Raw genomic sequence first — 20,702 nt, 5'->3', positions numbered from 1 at the left:
TTGCCACACCACGGAAGGCCTAAAAAGCCTTTCCAGAAAGATATTAGGTGGGACGGGGTCGCGCTTGGCACCGATGCGAGCAAGGACATCCGCCGCTTGATTGCTTCTCGAGCCACATGATGGAACTCAAGCCCCTCGAATCGAGCTGACATTTTGAGAACGACATTAAGATAAGCTGCCATCTTTGGATCTTTGGCGTCAAAGTCTCCATTTATTTGAGATATTGCGAGGTTTGAGTCCCCGCGCACCTCCAGGCGTTGTATGCCCATGGAGACGGCCATCCGAAGTCCATGTAATAAGGCCTCATATTCGGCTGCATTGTTGGAGTCTGTATATAATATTTGGAGTACGTACTGAACTACGTCTCCGGTGGGGGACGTTAACATGACACCCGCTCCTAACCCTGCCAGCATTTTGGAACCATCGAAATACATGACCCAGTTGGAATACGTGACGTACTCTTTAGGGAGTTCGGCCTCTGTCCATTCGGTGACGAAGTCAGCCGGTACTTGGGATTTAATGGCTCGACGCAGTTTGTATGTTATGTCAAATGGAAGAAGCTCAATGGCCCATTTGGCAATCCGGCCCGTAGCATCGCGGTTGTTTATTATGTTGTTGAGTGGTACTTCGAAAGCCACCGTGATCGAACACTCCTGGAAGTAGTGTCGTAGCTTCCGGGACGCCATGAAGACCGCGTATGCTATCTTTTGGTAATGAGGGTACCAGGATTTGCATGGTGTGAGGACAGTGGACACGTAGTATACTGGCTTCTGAAGCGGGAATTTGTGTCTGTCCTGTTCTCGTTCGACGACGAGCACGGCGCTCACCACCTGGTGTGTTGCCGATATGTATAATAACATGGGTTCGCCGATGTTCGGCGCGGCCAGGATTGGGTTGCTTGCCAAAAGGGCATTTATTTCCTCCAGTCCGGCCGTTGTCGCGTCCGTCCACTCGAAGTGGTCGGTGCATCGGAGGAGGCGGTAGAGTGGCAAGGCTTTTTCTCCCAATCTGGATATAAAGCGGCTTAAAGCTGCCACACACCCCGCAAGCTTTTGGACCTGTTTAAGGTCTGTTGGCGTAGCCAATTGTGACAAAGCTCGGATTTTCGATGGATTTGCCTCAATTCCTCTATTGGAAACAATGAAGCCCAGCAATTTTCTGGCGGGGACGCCGAAAACGCATTTTTCCGAATTGAGCTTGATGTCATATGCATGGAGGTTGTCGAATGTGAGACGTAAATCGTCTATTAGTGACTCGACGTGCCTAGTTTTGATGACGACGTCATCCACATATGCTTCAACTGTCTTGCCGATCTGTTTCTCCAAGCATGTTTGAATCATGCGTTGGTAAGTGGCGCCAGCGTTTTTGAGCCCGAAAGGCATAGTGTTGAAGCAGAAAGGCCCATATGGGGTAATGAATGCTGTTGCGGCTTGATCGGACTCCTTCATTTCGATTTGATGGTATCTGGAATATGCGTCCAGGAAGCATAGTGAGTCATGTCCTGCGGTAGCATCAATGATCTGGTCGATGCGGGGGAGGGGGAAGGGATCCTTAGGGCAGACCTTGTTGAGGTCTTTGAAATCAACGCACAGGCGCTAGGATTTATCCTTCTTTGGCACCATCACTAGGTTTGCTAGCCAGTCCGGGTGTTTTATTTCTCTAATGAATCCGGCCTCGATTAGCTTGGCTAGCTCCTCCCCCATAGCTTGACGTTTAGGTTCGGAAAAGCGCCACAGTGTTTGCTTGACCGGTTTATATCCCTTCAATATATTGAGGCTGTGTTCCGCCAAATTGCGTGGGATTCCTGGCATATCAGAAGGATGCCAGGCGAATATATCCCAATGGATGTTGTCTTCTTGGGCTCCGTTGGATGGACTTGGAATCTGACTATTTCTTCTGCCAGTTTGAAGGAGGTGGATTTGGGCCGTTTGTCTAGGATTACGTCGTCCCTGTCCATCGTGGAGCGCAGTGTGGTTAATTCTTCGGCCGCGAGGGCCTCAGATAATGCCTCAAGGGCTAAGGATGCGGTTTTGTTTTCAGCGCGGAGTGCTATGTCCGGATCACTGGCGAGAGTGATTACGCCGTTGGGCCCGGGCATCTTAAGCTTCATGTACCCGTAATGAGGTATAGCTTGGAAGCGGGTAAATGCATCTCGCCCTAAGAGGGCGTGATATCCGCTGTTAAAAGGGGCCACTTGGAAGGTTATCTCTTCGGACCGATAATTCTCCGGCGTGCCGAATACCACGTCAAGTGTGATTTTTCCCGCACACCGTGCCTCCCGACTGGGAATGATTCCTCGGAAGGTCGTGCTGCTTTGCTCGATGCGGCTCTTGTCTATTTCCATTTTGTGGAGTGTATCCTCATAGATGAGGTTTAGTCCGCTGCCGCCGTCCATGAGGACCTTGGTGAGCCGAAAGCCGTCCACGATTGGACTGAGGACCAAGGCGGCTGGTGCTCGGACTGTCCTGTATTTTGGTTCGTCACCGGCATTAAAAGTTATAGCCGTGTCGTTCCAAGGGTTTATTGCTGCGATTTGGCAGACTTCGGCGAGTTCGCGGAGTGCCCTTTGGCGCCTATTGCTTGAAGCAAATGTCTCTAAGACCGTCAATACTTTGAGGTTGTTGTCTTCTGGGGGTGTTGTTCTGGGGTATTCTTGGTGAGGATATCCTCGCCGCTCTTGGCCACTTGCCGGAGTATCCAACATGCTCTAAGGCTGTGGGTTGGTGTGTTATCCGGTGTTGTGTGTATTTTGCATGGCCCATCGAGCCATCCTTCCAGAACGGTTCCGCGCCCCATAATGGGCTTGTATTTCTTTACTATTGGACCGGGCGTGCCACGAGGGTGCGCCCTTTTCGCCTGAACGAGGGGTTGAGTGGGGACCGATGATTCCCAGCAGGCCGCCTGAGTTTTCCAGGCGCTTTCCATTGCGCTGTACTTTTGTACGATAGTTGCCAAGTCAGCGAAGTGTAATATGCGACGACGATTGATGGCGTTAAGGATTCCTTCGTCCGTGCAGTTGTTGCGGAACGCTGAGATCACATCCTCGTCGCGGCAATCTTTAATCTTGTCTTTGACAAGGAGGAATCTGGCCCAGAAGTGATGGACCGTTTCCTGAGACTGCTGTTGTATGCTCATGAGAGCACTTATGTTCGGGTGGGTGGGTGGATTTAAATCCGAACCCTGGCCCAACTTTGGATCCGGAGTCTGAAGATCTTCCGGACATAACAGTTCGGGCTCCGAGATATCAACTGATTTTTTAGGCTTGCCATCCGATTCTATGTTCGGAGAACAAGACGTGTCTTTCTGCCGGTGGGTGTCCGGCTCTTCGAGATCGGAGATCCGAACATAGTTCATCCTCAACGTAGAGGAAGAGTTGTCTTGCTCCTCGACTACTGCTATCTGGTGGGTGATCGGCGGAGTTTTAATCTCTCTCTGGTCTGGTTTAAGCCCAATCCGATCGTAGTCTGTAGCGACTCCCAAGGCGGCGATGCGATCTAGGAGTTCGTTTAAGGACGATAGCTCCGTCGGATCCATCCATTTGGAGTGTTCAGGATCAACGCGGAGGCGATTTTCGATGACTCGAGAGGTCATCGTCGGCTTAAGGGCCGGACAGGCGGTCATGACGAAGCCGCCGAGCCGGAGGGTTTGGCCTGGGGCCAGGGTTCCTCCAGAGGTGATATTTTCCTTGACGACAAGGCGAGCCATCAACCCTTTTGGCGACGGCACAGTGGAACTCTCAATGAAAGCACCAATGTCGGTGTCAAAACCGGCGGATCTCGGGTAGGGGGTCCCGAACTGTGCGTCTAGGATCGATGGTAACAGGAGACGGGGGACACAAAGTTTACCCAGGTTCGGGCCCTCTCTATGGAGGTAATACCCTACTTCCTGCTTGATTGATCTTGATGAATATGAGTATTACAAGAGTTGATCTACCACGAGATCGTAATGGCTAAACCCTAGAAGTCTAGCCTGTATGACTATGGTTATGAGTATTCTCATCCGGACTAAGCCCTCTGGTTTATATAGACACCGGAGGGATCTAGGGTTACATAAGGTCGGTTACAGAGAAAGGAAATCTTCATATTTGATCGCCAAGCTTGCCTTCCACGTCAAGGAGAGTCCCATCCGGACACGGGTGAGAGTCTTTGGTCTTCGTATCTTCACAGCCCATCAGTCCAGCCCATGGCTAATAGGCCGGACGCCCGAGGACCCCTTAGTCCAGGACTCCCTCAAAGGCCTCCAGACCATCCCTCTCTCGTGGCCATTCGCGTTCTGGGGGCTGGATATCCTGGGTCCGTTCCCACGAGCGCCTGGGGGCTACCGCTACCGCTACCTCTACATCGCCATCGACAAGTTCACCAAATGGGGAGAGATGGAGGTCGTCCGTACCATCCCGGCCAGGTCCGCAGTTAAGTTCATCAAGGGCCTCGTGAGCCGATTTGGGGTCCCTAACCGCATCATCACTGACAAACGGCTCGCAGTTCACTAGCAATCTCTTCAAGACATATTATGCTAACCTTGGAACGCAGATCTGCTATGCTTCGGTGGCACACCCTAGGAGCAATGGCCAGGCTGAACGCGCCAACACGGAAGTCCTGAGAGGCCTCAAGACCAGGACCTTTAAGAAGAAGCTCGAGGACTGCGTCAGGGGCTGGCACGACGAGCTCCAGTCCGTGTTGTGGTCCATTCGCACCACCGCCACCAAGCCAACAGGCGAGACCCCGTTCTTCCTCATCTACGGAGCAGAAGCGATTCTCCCTCACGAGGTCAACCATCGCTCCGCGCAGATCCTGGCGTTTGATGAGACGCAGCAGGACGCCATGCGGGGGATGGACCTTGTGCTGGGGGAGGAACGCCGCCATGAAGCCACGCTCCGAGCGGCAAGATACCAGCAGGCGCTGCGGCGGTATCACTGCCGCAGCGTCCGCTCCAGGACGCTCGAAGTGGGCGGCCTCGTCCTAAGGCGGGTGCTCTCCAGGGAAGGGCTGCATAAGCTCTCACCCATGTGGGAGGGCCCGTTTAGGGTTGCCCACGTCTCTAGGCCTGGCGCCGTGCGCCTGGAGACGCAGGACGGGGTCCCCATCCAGAACGCCTGGAACATCCAGCACCTCTGGAAGTTCTACCCATGAAGCAAGGCCCAGTGCCTGTGAAGGTCTCCGCTCGTGACACTCTCACGTAATAATGAGTGGGGTTGTACATGCCCCGGAGTCTCCAGAGTGCCGCCCTCGGGCCTCGGGGGCTCCCTCCCACGTCCTAGTGGCAACACTTAGCTCCGCGCTGGTGAGAAGACTAGACTAGGTGCCGGACGCGGCTGTTCATTTGCTTTCTGTGGTTGGCTTGCCCCTCTTTAATGGAAATTCGCATTCTGGCATTCCTTGCTGGCTTTGGTTCGATTGCCTTTTTCTTCTGTTTCTTCCCTCGGTTCTTTGTTTTGGCCTGTACTCTCCCTCGCATGCCTCGCGAGGGGGCTGAACAGGTGCACTCGTGAGCGCGTTTTCCCTGGTCTTCGCGAGGCACCCTCGTTCGAGCTCGCAAACTGGCGCACCTCCCTCTCTTAAGTCCGTGCCCCTCGGGTACCGCGATGTGGAGCGCTGGGTCATGGCCGGCCACGCCTGGGGCCCTGAGCAAGGAAGAATAAGGGTTTCTTAACAAATATTTGCAGTTCCTCGACACCCCCAAGCCTATGGCAAGGAGGTCTCACCAGGTGCTGGGAGATGCGCGCCTCACGAGGTGGAAACTACTTCAGACACACCAAGCTAAGTTATCTCTACATGCCTACGTAAAACACTGATGCCGTAGCACAACAGAGGAACAATAAACATAACATAGCGACTTGGAAATCACGGTTTGTTACATGCCCTTGCAGGGCCCCATACTGGTTTCTTTTTGAAATGAGGAAGAAAGGAAAGAAAAAAACAAAAGCAGCGCGTGCCCCCGCAGCGGTTCGCGAGGGTAGGCCCTCGGCACCCTCCTGGACTCAGCCAGACCCCTCCTCGCGCTTCACTGGGGCAAGGTGACGAGACGACCCGCTATCGCCCTCGAAGCGGGCACGGCGGCGTGGTGGCTGATCATAGCCGCCGCTGCTAGAGCTGTCGGAGGAGGAGGAGTTGCAGTAGCTGGACGAGCCGCGGCCGGCGCCGAAGGCGAGTTCACGCTCACCCTCGTCGCGGCCGTCGCCAAGGCCAAGCACCTCGCCGTCGTCGTTGTCCTCAGGGCAGCATCCGACGCGGCGACCATCTTCCCCGAACACCCTCACATAGAGGGTCGCGTCGCCGTCGTACTTGAAGTGGAGGGTACACCGCCTGCCCAGGCCGCACACGCGGGCAAACGTTTGCCAACTGCGGTCCAAGGCTGCGTTGCCCGCGACGGAGACCTCCACCGCGACCCACGAAGCCTTGCTGCAGCAGCCGTCCGCCTGCAGCCAGAGACCGCCTGGACCCATGGCCGGCAGTTCACCGGCGAAGGAGCGCCGGAGCTGAAGCCAGGTGCGAGCCGGATTCTCCGACCACACGACGAACTCCGGCAGAACCTCTGTTGAGTGGAAGCGCGGCCGGGGAGGCCGCGCGACCATGGCACGCCTCCCTCCATTGACGGGACTGCCACGACTCGGGCGGCTCCCACCGCGCGAAGAGGCGCCGTCGTGGCTACGAGGGGCCACGGTGGGGGTCGCGGTGTGCTTGCATGGGCGACCGCATCCCCTCTTGGGCGGTGGCGAGCCGGGCCTCTCCTGGCGGGCCTTCCCTTTCTCTGCGGCCGAGAACCTCTTCACCGACGCCATGGATGTCGCTGCTAGCAATGAAGCAAGGAAGAAGAAGCAAGCGGAATGAGAAGAGATGGGCGATGGGGGCTCCGCCCCCTCCCCATTTACAGCAGGAGAAGGCCAACCGGCGACCCCCACGATTACACGCAATGATGGTTTTTCTTCTGCATGCAGCAGGGTCTCATCAAATCGAGGGCAGTTACCAAGGCTGCGCGGGGAAGCGGAGATGCCCACGTCCCGTCAGTCGCCACGCGTCAATCAAGGCCGCAGACGGTTAGGGCCCGCGGCGCTCCACACTTGCCCCTTGGCTTTGCCTCGAAGCCAAGTCCGAGCGCGCCTTGGGCCCGGGGGCTACTGTCGGCGTTCTGGGAACGGGGGTCCCCAGACTTGCCTGCCTGCGGCCCACGGCGTGGCTCCACCAGCGGCCTGGTACGGCCCATCTTCACCAGCAAACACTCAAGACCCTCGTGAGGGGCCAAGCCTCGCGAGGCGGACGACACAAGACCTCCTCAGGGGCGGCCTCACTAGGCTGGCTCACGAGGAGCAGAGAGATCAAGGCGAGGGGCGCCTCGTGAGGTTCCCATGACGTGAGCCATGACGACCAAGGCCAGGCGGGGGCCAGCGGACGCAGAGTACCCGTTGCCTCTTTGGTGCTAAAGGGGCAAGCGCAGGTGAGGAGTCCCGAGGCATCAGGCAAAGGTTTCCATATCGGTGCAACGAGACCAAGACCAGCAGGACAACGGGACGGAGGTCATCACAGAGCCCACGACGGCGTCACCACAAGAGCCTTTGGCAGGCGAAGACCACCTTTTGTCAGGATAGCTTGTACTAGCTGTCCCCCTTCAAATTGGCCATTGTGGGATCCCTTCCCGCCTAATATTTGGGGAGAGGACCCGGGCCTCTATAAATAGGACTAGCCACCACCTTAGCAGGGGGGACGGATCATTCAGATCACCATCCACCACACTAGCTCACCAAGCACAAGAACACCTCTCCTCAGGAGGCTGTTCTTCCCTTGTACTTGTTCATCCCCAGCCTACAAGGCAATCCACCACGCCACACTGGAGTAGGGTATTACACCACATCGATGGCCCGAACCAGTATAAACCCTTGTGTCTCTTGTTCTTTGGGTTCGACGTGCTAAGCTCTGAGATTGCGGCGAGCGTGCGAGCTAGGGCCGGGGGAGAGAGATCTTCGTGCGCACCCCGGTGTTCGAACCTTAAGGCTTTTGCCGGAACCCGAAATCCGACAGAAACTATAAGCCCCTATCTTTCTATGTGTCCGGTTGAACCGTTTTTCTCATGTGTACGCGGTGAGTGTTAGCAATCATAGAAGACTATATGATGGTTGAGTATGTGGACTTGCCTAAAGGCTCCGATACGTGCCCCTTCCTGAAAAGATGATGAATTGTAGTTGGAAAGTTCACTGAGAACATAGTTTGTTGGTTTCTAATAGAGTTTTTGCTTTATACTTCAATAGTGTGATGAATTGTCACTTATTCATGAGAAGTCTATGATAAGAGCTTTATGATAAGATTCTTATGTTTAAGTTTGCTGCTGTTATAATAATGAACATGATGCTTCTATGTCCGTATTTTGTTTTTATTGACACCTCTCTCTCTCTCTAAGCACGTGGACATGTTTTTCGATTTCGGTTTTTTGCTTGAGGACAAGCGAGGTCTAAGCTTGGGGGAGTTGATACGTCCATTTTGCATCATGTTTCCTTACTGTTATTTATGATGTTTTTATCCATAATAATGCTTTTTGGAGTAATTCTAATGCCTTTTCTCTCATAATATGCAAGGTATACACAAAGAGGGAGAATTCTGGCAGCTGGAAATCTGGACCTGGAAAAGCTACGTCAGGCCACCTATTCTGCACAACTCCAAACAAGCTGAAACTTCATGGAGATTTTTTTATCAAACATATGATGAACATTGGAGCAAATAACTACCAGAGGGGGCCCACCAGGTGGGCACAACCCACCTGGGCGCGCCAGGGAGCCCAGGCGCGCCCTGGTGGGTTGTGCTCACCCAGGCCCACCTCCGGTGCCCATCTTCTGGTATATAGGTCATTTTGACCTAGAAAAAATGAGGAAAGGACTTTCGGGGCGGAGCACCGCCATCTCGAGGCGGAACTTGGGAAGGAGCACTTTCCGTCGGGGGAACTTCCCTCCCGGAGGGGGAAATCATCGTCCTCATCATCACCAACAACCCTCCCATCTTGGGGAGGGCAATCTCCATCAACATCTTCAACAACACCATCTCATCTCAAACCCTAGTTCATCTCTTATGTTCAATCTTGTTACCGGAATATAGATTGGTACTTGTGGGTGACTAGTAGTGTTGATTACATCTTGTAGTTGATTACTATATGGTTTATTTGGTGGAAGATTATGTGTTCAGATCCAATATGCTATTTAATACCCCTCTAATCTTGAGCATGATTACCATTTGTGAGTAGTTACTTTTGTTCTTGAGGTTACGAGAGAAATCATGTTGCAAGTAATCATGTGAACTTGATATGTGTTCGATATTTTGATAGTATGTATGTTGTGATTCCCTTAGTGGTGTCATGTGAACGTCGACTACATGACACTTCACCATATTTGGGCCTAAGGGAATGCATTGTGGAGTAGCAATTAGATGATGGGTTGCGCGAGTGACAGAAGCTTAAACCCCAGTTTATGCGCTATTCCGTAAGGGACTGATTGGATCTAAAAGTTTAATGCTATGGTTAGAATTTATTCTTAATACTTTTCTCGTAGTTGCAGATGCTTGCGGGAGGGTTAATCATAAGTAGGAGGTTTGTTCAAGTAAGAATAGCACCTAAGCACCGGTCCACCCACATATCAAATTATCAAAGTACCGAACACGAATTAAACCAACATGGTGAAAGTGACTAGATGAAAATCCCGTGTATCCTCAAGAACGCTTGCTTATCATAAGAGACCATTTTGTCCTATCCTTTGCCTCAAAAGGATTGGGCTATATTGCTGCACTTTTGTTACTACTATCGTAACTTGCCCGTTACAAATTATCTTACTAACAAACTACTCAGTTACTTACAATTTCAGCACTTGCAGACATTACCTTACTAAAAACTACTTGTCATTCCCTTCTGCTCCTCGTTGGGTTCGACACTCTTACTTATCGAAAAGAGCTACAATTGATCCCCTATACTTGTGGGTCATCATGAAGCCGGCGTGCACAGGAGGTGCGGGAGCCGGGGCGATGTCGTCGGAGTCCGTCTCCATCGTGGTCTTGTCCTCGTCATCGAAGACCTCGGGCGAACTGGCCAGCAAGTTGGCCTCGATCGGCCTGGCACGGCGGCTCTGCCAGGCGACAGTAAGGGCGGCCACAACATGTTTCATCTCCATGGCAAGGCTCTCCCACAGAGCTTCGCCGCTTGCAGTCATGGTGGATGCAGTGCAAGGGAGGAGGATGGGGAGAGGTATGTGTTAGGGTGTGGCCGCCTTTATATAGCGGACCAGTGAGGCGAGGCATCCGAGTGTGTCAATTCGCGACGCCAGAGTGGGTTTCTCGGCCGGCGAGGCTGGTTAATGGCGGCATATGGGCGGACATTGGCATTGAACGGGCATGACGGATATCCGTCCCGTTCACGCGTCTCCGGAATTGAACAGGCGCGTACACCGGAGACGCGTCGTGGGCGGCGCCCTCGGCCGGCACGCCACTTCAATGGAGGAGGCGGTGAGAGGTCGCGTCCGCCCTGATCTGTCTTCAATGTCGAGTGGCGCGTTCTACAGTGGCATGAATGCGGGCAGCTGGCACCGGGCGGGAACACGCGCAAGTGAGGGAGAAGGGGTTTTGATGGGCCAGGGTGGTCAGAAGTGGGCGCGAGATCTGTCCGGACTCCCGCAAAGCCCCTCCCCCCCACGTTTGTCTTCGGTTTGCGGGAGAAATCACTTTCGGACCGCTCCGTGGACCGATACAGGCCCGCGATGGATGACCTTCGCGGTCCGGACAGCATGGTCCGGACGGATGCGGGCGGTTTGCGAGTCTGCCTTGAATATGCCCTTATAAATTCTCCAACGCGGACCCCTAAAACAAATACTGTATTTCTCAGCGGACACGTACGTGAACAATGATATGGGAGTCGGCCATCTAACTGTGTCCGCATACATTCCAAACAGGGTTTCAACAATCTAGACGGTTTTTATGCAGACCGAATGATTGTCATTTAGACTGGACCACATTAATTACATTTTCGACAACCGACATATTTCGTTAAACAAAAAGTCAGGACCCTAACCTAGTCTAAATTTTCACTTGCGCCCGTCCTCAAAATCCTTGTTGTTTCCCCCCATGTCCATGTATGACGAGCGTGGACCCCGCAAAGTGAAGGCGAGGTCGCTGGCGAGGAAGAGTAGGACATGGGGCACTGATTGACCCACATGGGACACGAGGCGCTGTTGTCTCCCATGCCCTACCCCTCCTCGTCGGAGTCCATGATCTGTCCGTCGCCAGTGGAAGTGAGATCAACGATGGATGTGGACGGGCCGGCATTGTGGTTGTAGCGGCGCCAATGGCGCGTAGCTGTCGGCGTGAACAACAAGCAACTGCTACCGTTCCCATCCACGACCGCTATGCCGTCTGCGCGTCCGCTGCCACCACACGAGCGATGTGCATGACCTTGTAGAGCACCCGCTGCTCATCGACGAAGTACGGGTTCTCCACGGCCATGGCCACCAGAGCCTTTCCGATCGCGAACTCACCATATATTTGGCCCTCCACTAGATGGTGATGTGCGAGGAGGTCGAAGTTGTAGCGCTGCTCCTCATGCGCTTGCTAGAATGCCAACACCGGTTGCAACGCCGGATACTCCTCTGCCATGGCATGTCGAAGTGCGCATGCGCTTACTCCATGGTTAAGCCAGCGTGGACCGACTCGAGAAGGGGCTCTGGCTCGTCATCGAAGATTTCTTCCATCGTCTGGTCATCATTGCTCACCTCCGGTGAGCTCGCCGGCAAGCCGTCCTATATCCATCGCGCACGGCGGCCCTACCAGCCGGCACCTCATACTTCTGCTCCCTCAAGAGGCTCTTCCACATCGCTCTCGAGCTCGCGGTCATGCCAGAGGTGGTGCACGAAGGAGGATTGGAAGCAGGCATCATGTGGTGCAGATGTTGCCGGCCGAGGCCACGTTTAAATAGCGGGTGCCGGTCAGGTCAAGCGGCGTGTTGTGTTAATGCGGGCGCCATAATGGGTTTCTCGGCCGCCGCACCTGTTTTATGTCGGCAGACCGACAGAGGGGCAATCGATTTTAATGCGGTAGATAGTCGCCCCGTCCCGTCCAGTCACGCCGCCCCGGCATTGAACAGGCGTGGAGACCGAGACACGACAAAGACAACGTTCTCGGTTGGCGCGCCGCTTCAATGCCGGCTCCAGTGAGAGGTCTTGTCTCGGTTGGCATGAATGCGACATTGGCGCTCCGGACCGGCATGAATGCGTGCAAACGCTTCACATAGGATAGTTTTTTGGATGGGTCCGGGGTGGCAGACGCGAATGTGGCAACAGCTCATATGCCTGCAAAGCCCATCTAGTTTGCGTCCGGTTCGCGAGATTTCGAACATGTGAACTGATCCGCGGACCAATAGGGTACGGGGTATCATGTTGGATAACAGAACTGTGTCCGAACAACCATTTTTTGGACGTGTGAGGGCGTTTGGAGGGTTCGCGTTTGAGACTCCCTTAGAATTATGTAAAACAAGTAGATTTGCCCTTTTCACTAAATCACTATATGTATTATAAGATAATATCAAAAAATTAGAAAAAAAATCCTATTTCTCACACCCAAATAAAGAAATAAGAAAATTGTTGTTTCTCGAGACAAAAAGCTTTGTACTCCCTCCATTTTCTCCAAAAATCAATTTTGACTATAAATTAGGCCTATAATATAAATTATTGTGACTTGAGAAGTATATACCAATGGAAAAATCAATGTGAATTGAACGATATAACTTCTATCACGTATAATTCATAGTATTTGATTGGTCCAATTTATGGTGGAGGTTGATTTCATCGAAATGAAGGGAGCATCGTGTTTCGACGTTCCCAATGTGTTCAACAAAGAGCACCACATGTCCAGATCCATCGCATAGCAAATGTCAATGTGCGGAGCGGCGACCACTTTTCCAAGGGAGAAAAATTGCCCCGAGGTTGGACGAGGCCTCCAAAAACGAGTAGTAGCAAATAACCACCTCGCAGCGACGCATTCGAAGAACAGTAGTCGCTGTCCTCCGGTCGCCGTCAGAAAATACTCCTTGATCTCCGGCCATCTTCTACCCCCTTCGTCCCCGCCGACGAAGTACCAGCCATGGCATCTCCCTCCTCCTCCTCCTCCTCCGCCTCCTGCTCCTACTCCTACTACTCGTGCCCCGCACCCCACCACCCGCGCTTCCGGCGATCCCTCCGGCGGCCGCCTCTCCCGCGGGCGCGTGCCTTCTCGACGCCGTCCTCCCGCCGACCCTCCGCTGTGCAGGTGAGCTCGTAGATCTCTCGCTGCGCCCCATTCCTCGTAGAGCTACTTTTTCGCCTCGTTATTTCCGCCGTATTCATCGAAGCGTAGTACTACCCGGGTGGCGACAGGTGATCTCTAGCATGCTTGAGCTAATCCACAAGCTGCCATTTTATTCAGATTTTTAGTTCCAATTATTCAGGCCGTTTGTTTGTTGTTGCAGTAGGAGGTAGTCGTATGCTAATTCGGCGTTTCAGTTCAAACGATTCACCAGATGGACGTGCGGTAGAACTGATCTCGCTGCTATTGCCCTTCTGCAGGAGTCCCAGCTCGGAAGCATCCCGTCGAGACCCACACGCAGGCGTGGTTCCATTCAAATCGCCACATCATTTGATGATGTATTGTGCAGTTTCTCTTCTTCAAATTGAAATAGCAGTGCTACACCACGAATTAGATTATTTTACTAGTTGCAGTTACTTTGGTGTAGGATCTGGGGGATTTCTCGCTAGCGCATCATGACGACGAGGATGATGCATTTGGTGTTGTTTTGTATTCAAGTGAGAGTGATTGGAGTGACGATGAGGTTGTGTTAACTCAAATTGGGGACGTTGAGTTGCCAACGATGATGACCGAGAGGCGCTTCAAGGCGGCAGAGGGTGCGATAACTGTTGCTGCCCATAGGCTCGCCACCATTGGGAAAGGGCAAAGGAAGAGCAGGTAAATTATCTAGCTTTTCAGATCACAAGTGGAGTACAAACAAGTGTAGCTAATTCAAGTAGCTGTACAACCATAATTCATTACCATCATAAGAATATGGCTAGGTGTCAGCATTGTATCACAATGAGTTGCGTAGTATGTTGTGTAATTTTCCGGCAAACAGCACACACTTAATGAATATGCAGTTGTATAGTATAGTGTGTAATTTTGTGGGGAATAATACGCACTTAACGAATATGGAGTAATAGTAGTACATTAAGAGCATATGCAACGACCTTCCAGATTAATATTGCGCTAGAAAGGAAAGGTTATGTAATTCTTATTCTTCACGGTCAACTGAACACAAAGGCTGCCGAACTAATCAGAACAGATAGGCTTTTAGAAATTTGTTTGTTAGTTTCTGACTAAAGTTTCTTACATCAATTCCCAGAACTCAACAAGGGCTGATGAATAATGTTGGGCTGATTGCTTTCCTAGCAGTGCTACTTTTGTTTGTCGACTGGTGTTCGTGGTGGATTATTAGGCTACCTCTGGACTCCTTTTATTTGACACGCCCTTTTTTAATATCAGCAGTTCTATCCGCATTAGCTGGATTTATTTTTGCACCCATTGCTGATAGAATGAAGATTCATCATTTCCGGAGGAGAGGGAAGCCTGTATCTCCATCCTATGGAAAACCAACCCCAGCAATGGGAGGATTGTTCTTCATTCCGATTGGTATTTTGGTTGCAAGAAGACATGCCGGTTCAAACTCAAGTGGAGTGAATGGAGCAGCTATAATAACCCTCATATTTGCAGTAGTTGGGTTACTTGACGATATTTCAAACCTTGTCGTGGATCGCAATCGTAAAATACCTCAGTGGATAAGATTTTTGGTTCAGGTAAGTGATGCTTTTCTCAAATTAGATGATAGGATGCCCTTTACATGTTTTAAATGCAACTTAGAAGTAATCTCGTATACCTTGCAGACTGCTGCTGGGATCTACTTCTTTATCTGGTTGGGTTCTGCAAATATTTCAACACCATACAACATGTAAGCATTATTGCAACTGATGTGTGCCTTGAAGCTAGGTCAGTTTAGTGCTTGATCAGTTATGATATCTTGTGATTTTAGTTGGCTTTCGGGTTGGTGTTCTTACATGAAAAGCAAAATATTTCTTAATTGCCTAAAGGATTGTCACAGAGTACAGCCCAAGGACCATATACCATTTTATCTGTGGGCTGCGCCCTTCAATGGTGTCACTTTATGTTAGTGCATACTCACACAACTAATGTTGGGTTTTGAACTCATGTCGGTAACTAGTCACAATGTTTACATGTTAATTTTAGAGTGGATGGTGCTTTGCTGATTATACTTCGAAGATGTCTAAATCCCTACCTCATATCTTGGTATACCAAGCACATTATATGACTCTTAATTCTCTGATCACAAATTACAAGGAACAGATATTAAAAATATCAGTCTAATACTCTGGTTGACTGTCTCAACTTTACTGACTCAAATTTGTTCATGAAGGAAATTCATTGTTCCTCTGCCTCCGCCATTTGGCCTAGCATTCATGGGGAAACTTTATCTGGTTATGGCTACAGTATGTTCTCTTTCCATGGGTACTGGAGTAACATTGGTTGATGGTCTTGATGGTTTGGCTGGTGGTGTTGCTGCTTTGGCACTCGTTGGATTGTCTGTTGCCGCTCTTCCGATTTGCTCGGGTATGTTGTTATTTCTGCCTATTAACATGTTTTCTCGAAGTTGTAGTCCCACATCGTAATTAATTCCTTGTAGTTATAGCATATTAGCTTTTGCTCCTGTCATCATAACAGACCTATTTAACTCATGACACGTGTAATGGTCTATTGTACCCATTTTATTTCTTCTGGAGCTTTTCATGGATCTATGCTCCATTTGCCGAAAAGGGTTGAGTGCAGTGTCTTTGAAGTTTGAAAAATATTCTGTGTGGTCATTATTAGTCAGGGTAGATTGTGACATTGTGTGTCAGAACTGAATTTCTCCATAGTATGATGCAAAGAGGTCACCTAAATGGATACCACCCTGTGGACTTTTTCGAATTCATCTTCACCTTCACGATCTTCTACTTTGTGTTGATTGTAATGATCTTGTCTGAATCAACTATTTACAATTTGTTGCAGAGCTGAGTGTTTTTGGAGCATCCATGTCAGGTGCTTGCACTGGCTTTCTTTTACATAACAGGTATAGGGCCTCAATAGTTATGGGTCGAGTTGGCTCTTTTGCACTTGGAGGAGCACTTGCTACAATTGCAGCATGCAGTGGAATGTTCATTCCTATGTTAATTGCATGCAGCGTCTTCTTTCTCGAGCTGCTTGTGGTAATATTGCAGGTATAGTACTGTTTGTATTTATTGTTTTACCTCAATAATTATGATATATGCTTACTGTTGGCACCCTTTAGTTACTTTTTTTGTTGTTGAGAAAACGCAAAGGCTTGCGTTTCTTTTCATTGAAAAGGTAGGGAGTCAGTTACAGTCGTCCTAGGACGATTAATCGAGGATCAGTTACATAACTCAGTGCACGTCCCATGAAGGGGGCAGGACTACTCTAAGGCCTGCAGCTCCGGCCTTAGCCCAGGAGCCGGCTTCCTCCTTGATCCGGTCGACAAGCAAGCCGAGGGAGGGCGTCGCGTTGTCGAAAACGCAGCTGTTCCTATGTTTCCAGACGAGCCATGGTACTAGAAGCGCTACGGATTGCAGGGCCTTGCGTTGTGCTTGCGGCGTGTCGTCCTTGGCGTGCCGCCACCAGTCCATGAGTGTGGGTTCATGGTTGGGAATCGGCGCTGGTATGCGTAGCCAGGCCAGGGTCTCGTGCCATGCCTGCCTAGAGAAGGGGCAGTCAAACATGAGGTGCCGGATCGTTTCCGGCGCCTGATCGCACAGGAGACAGCGCGGATGCTGCTGCAGACCGTGGCGGGCCAGACGGTCGGCAGTCCAGCAGCGGTCCAGGTTAGCAAGCCAATGGAAAAACTTGACCCGAGGGGGAGCCCAAGCCTTCCAGATCAGCTTCCAGGAGTAGGAGTGCGATGATCCTTGGAAGGTAGCCAAGTAGCAAGACTGCGCCGAATAGATGCCACTCGCGGTCCACTTCCAAATCAGTTGGTCAGGGGCATCGCTGAGTGTAGCCTGCTGCGCGAGTTGCCAAAGCTGCAAATACTGGCCAATCTCGTGGAGGCCGAGGACACCCTGTATGTCTCGGGCCCAAGCGTTGCCATTGAGGCCTTCGGCCACCGTTCTAGCCTTGCGCCGCCGTTTGGGGATGCAGTTGTAGAGCAGGGGCATGAGCTCGCTGACCGAGCGCCCATTGAGCCATCGATCTTCCCAGAACAGGGCTTTCATGCCGTTCCCAATGGCCATGTAGGTGGAAGCAAAGAACAGGGTGCGCTCGTGGTTGGAGAATTGGAGATCCAGCCCCTGCCAGGCGCGTCCTTCGTCTGTTCGCGAGAGCCAGAGCCACCGCAGTCTAAGCGCAAGCCCGGTGCGTTCGAGGTCGCGAACCCCAAGGCCACCAAGCGCGAGGGGGCGGGAGACGAGGCGCCAATTCACATGGCAGTGCCCGCCGTTGGCGACGGCTCGCCCGGCCCAGAGGAATCCTCTTTGAATCTTCTCGAGCTGCTGCAGGGTTTTCTTCGGGGGAGCAAAAGCGAGCAGCTGGTGCACCGGAATAGCACAGAGGACGAACTTGACGAGTGCAAGCCCCTATGCAAGCCTGCCGGCTCTGTTCATAAGCCAGGCTTTCCAGGTGGGCAAGCGTCCGGCGACCTGGTCGACCAGGGGCTGCAGCTGACCGGCGGAAGGGCGACGCGCCGTCAGGGGGATGCCGAGGTATGTGACTGGGAGCGCGGTGGTCGAGCATCCCAGGCTGGTGATCATCTCGGTGGCGACCTGTTCCCCATGCAAGACCGTGGCCAAGCTCTTGGCGTAGTTCACTTTGAGGCCGGATGCTCTGCCAAACAGGTCAAGGATTTCCTTGACAGCGGTTATGTCGCTCTCCGTGGCATGGCAGAAGAACATGACGTCGTCGGCGTATAAGGATATAGCCGGCATCGGCCTCCGCGGGTGCAGCGGCTGGAGGATGCCCGTGTCGTGGGCGCGTCGAATCAGCCAGCCGAGGGTGTCGACCGCTAGCACGAATAACTGCGGGGACAGAGAGTCGCCCTGCCACAGCCCTTCCTTGTGCCATATCAGTGGGCCTGGCACACCATTCAAGAGGACCCGGGTGCTCGCCGAGGACAGGAGGATGGCGATCCATTCGGGGAAGCGATGACCGAACCCAAATCGGCGCAGAACCTCAAAGAGGAATGGCCAGGAGATGGAGTCGAAGGCGCGCGTGAGGTCGAGCTTGAGCATCACCCTGGGGGCCCCGAGTTGGCTCAACAGCTTGAGCGATTGCCTGACGAGCACGAAGTTGTCGTGTAGGCTCCGTCTGAGGATGAACGCGTTTTGATTGCGGCTGACAAGGTGGTCAAGTTTTGGAGCCAACCGGAGCGAGAGGGCCTTGGCGAAGACCTTGGCCACGATGTGTATGAGGTATATCGGGCGGTAGTCTCGCAGCTCCTGGGCATCGGTGCGCTTCGGCAGCAGCGGGAGAAGTGCCTGGTTGAGTTTGCAGAAGCCGCGGCCACGCATCTTAAAGAGCTGCTGGAACACATCCATGAAGTCCTGCTTGATGATGCTCCAGCAGGCACGGAGGAATTCGGCGTTGAAGCCATCGGGTCCGGGAGCCTTGTGCGCAGGTAGGCGTTTCACTGCCTCCCATATCTCCTCCGGACAAAATGTCGCGTCAAGGTCGGATAGATCGCTTCCGTCGATAAGCTGCGACAGGTCCATCGAGTGATCGCGTTCGACCGCCGTGCCAAGCAGAGCGTCAAAGTGCCGGAATGCAGCCTCGGCCATCTCGTCATGGTTGGTGAGCAGCGTGCCATTCGCGGAGAGGCGGAAGATGCGGTTCTTCTGTCGTCGAAATGAGCACTGCCGATGGAAGAAGGCCGTGCTGGCGTCACCATCTTTGAGAGTGGCGATGCGGGCGCGCTGTCTTGCGATCGTCCGTTCCAAGGATGCGAGTCCTAGGTACGAGACTTTCAGCTGTTTGCGTAGGCAGTCCTCCGGGGGCGTGAGGATTCGGTCTTCCTGGGCATTGTCAAAGCACGCAATAAGCTCTCTGGCAATGGCCAGCTTGGTCTTGACGTTGCCGACCGCTTTGCACATTTGCATGTGTAGTGAACTGCATAAGTTGAATTATGATATTTATTTGCTTTCCAGTGGATAGTGGTTAAACATCGATCAGTTGATCACTGGATAATTCTGTCTCAGTTAATTGTGTGAATATGCTTTACACCTTTCATCATGAACCTGTATCAAGTCATAATCGACATTTGCTCTGATTCTGCAGCACTAAACCTTCTAGTTCATGTTATCCTCTATACCTTTGTGGCCCAGAGTCATGAGCCCTATGTGCTAGTTCATTGAGTGAGTGAGATGAGAAGTACTGAACAAGGGCCTTCCGTGAAGCCCTTTTGGTATTATTGGCAATTGAAATGCATAATTCTGTTACTTAACTATCAGTTTGTGAACAATGAGACATCACATAGAACATATTTAGCTGGACTTGTTTTTTGCTTCATGATCCGTACTGATAATCCTAGTTTATTCAAATTTCATAAAAGAAGCTTCAGTTATCAATCATTTCTACAACGCACTGTGTCCATATGTTTGCTAATTGTTTTCGTTCTTCATTCTTGTAAGAACACAAAATAGTGCAGTGTGGACTATATGTCTTTGTCTAATGGTGCCATTTTAGAATGCAAGATCATAATATATCGTCATGTTTCATTTCTGTCTCAGGTTCCTTTAAGCATGACTCTTAAGCACATCCATGGGACAAACAGATCTTTCCAGCGAATTCTTCCCTCACATTACTATCTTAGACTGTGGGGCATAAAGGAGCCTTATATCGTGGCGGGTGCATACATCATGACATGCTTCTTAACTGTGTTGGCAGGATACCTTGGTCTTGTCTCAGCGTAAATAGAGAGCATAGGTTATCATTCTTTCATTGCTTCTGTTTCATTTCTGTAGTGTACTTCTAGAATGGTACTCCTCCCGTTCGGAATTACTTGTCGCAGAAATGGATGTATCTAGATGTATTTTAGTTCATGATACATCCATTTTCGTGACAAGTAATTCCGAACGGAGGGAGTAGATGTTTGAGCCTTCAGCATGCCCGAGCCTACAGCTTGCTGATATACTACAGATTTACAGAATTTTGCGTGTGGAGTTTCTAGGACACCTCAAATGAAGCCGTGCAGTATGGTACCATGGGTTGTTGTATCCTCTGGCTTGCAGAAAACTGTAGCGTTTTTGTATACTGAGCTACTGTTTCAACTGACGTGTTGTTCATCTATCTTTTAAATACAACTCCACCTCCGAAGTATATTGCACTTCTGTTTTGAAGCAGCTACGGCGGGCAAAAGCCAGCCTGTACAAGTTCCATTTTCATTTTGGAAAGAAAGAAGGCGATACGAACGCAACGGCTACAGAAAGTAGCACCTGGCACGCCCTAAGAAGTTACAGGGAAGAAGTAGGAGAGAACCAGAAACGAGCTACGGCAGGCAATCATCACCACGAATTTAGCACTCATCGCACTAGGCAGACTGAGAAGTGTGGAAACTAATATTGTTGGATTTGTCGAAAGGAGATCTGACGCCGAGATGATGTAGAGAAG

The 20,702-nt window shown here is 51.5% G+C and overlaps 1 protein-coding gene across 3 annotated transcripts; it reads left to right on the top strand.

Annotated features, from left to right (window-relative positions):
- The first annotated feature begins 12,892 nt into the window (after positions 1-12,892).
- On the top strand, positions 12,893-20,431 carry LOC123077754 (phospho-N-acetylmuramoyl-pentapeptide-transferase homolog). Of its 3 annotated transcripts, XM_044500074.1 has the most exons (8): positions 12,893-13,259; positions 13,556-13,633; positions 13,723-13,952; positions 14,383-14,833; positions 14,921-14,985; positions 15,469-15,662; positions 16,101-16,309; positions 19,823-20,431. In XM_044500074.1, exons 1-8 carry the CDS (start codon positions 13,095-13,097, stop codon positions 20,003-20,005), a joined length of 1,575 nt encoding a protein of 524 aa, XP_044356009.1. In that variant the 5' UTR covers positions 12,893-13,094; the 3' UTR covers positions 20,006-20,431. The 3 variants fall into 3 exon arrangements, with proteins under 3 accessions (XP_044356009.1, XP_044356011.1, XP_044356010.1); XM_044500076.1 differs by lacking the exons at positions 12,893-13,259; positions 13,556-13,633 and having other exon boundaries at positions 14,526-14,833; XM_044500075.1 differs by lacking the exons at positions 12,893-13,259; positions 13,556-13,633 and having other exon boundaries at positions 14,523-14,833.
- Positions 20,432-20,702: the final 271 nt, after the last annotated feature.

Source organism: Triticum aestivum, chromosome 3D (genome assembly GCF_018294505.1).
Source record: "Triticum aestivum cultivar Chinese Spring chromosome 3D, IWGSC CS RefSeq v2.1, whole genome shotgun sequence".
NCBI lineage: Eukaryota > Viridiplantae > Streptophyta > Magnoliopsida > Poales > Poaceae > Triticum > Triticum aestivum.
Note: the sequence above shows the minus strand (reverse complement) of the source record. Positions and strands in the feature narration are given on the sequence as shown.

Bases quoted from the DNA above. Each gene is read 5' to 3' on its own strand.
- LOC123077754 (XM_044500074.1), top strand. From the start codon at position 13,095: ATGGCATCTCCCTCCTCCTCCTCCTCCTCCGCCTCCTGCTCCTACTCC. The intron at 13,953-14,382 runs GTAAATTATCTA...ATCAATTCCCAG, and splicing joins AAAGGGCAAAGGAAGAGCAG to AACTCAACAAGGGCTGATGA. The intron at 15,663-16,100 runs GTATGTTGTTAT...AATTTGTTGCAG, and splicing joins CGCTCTTCCGATTTGCTCGG to AGCTGAGTGTTTTTGGAGCA.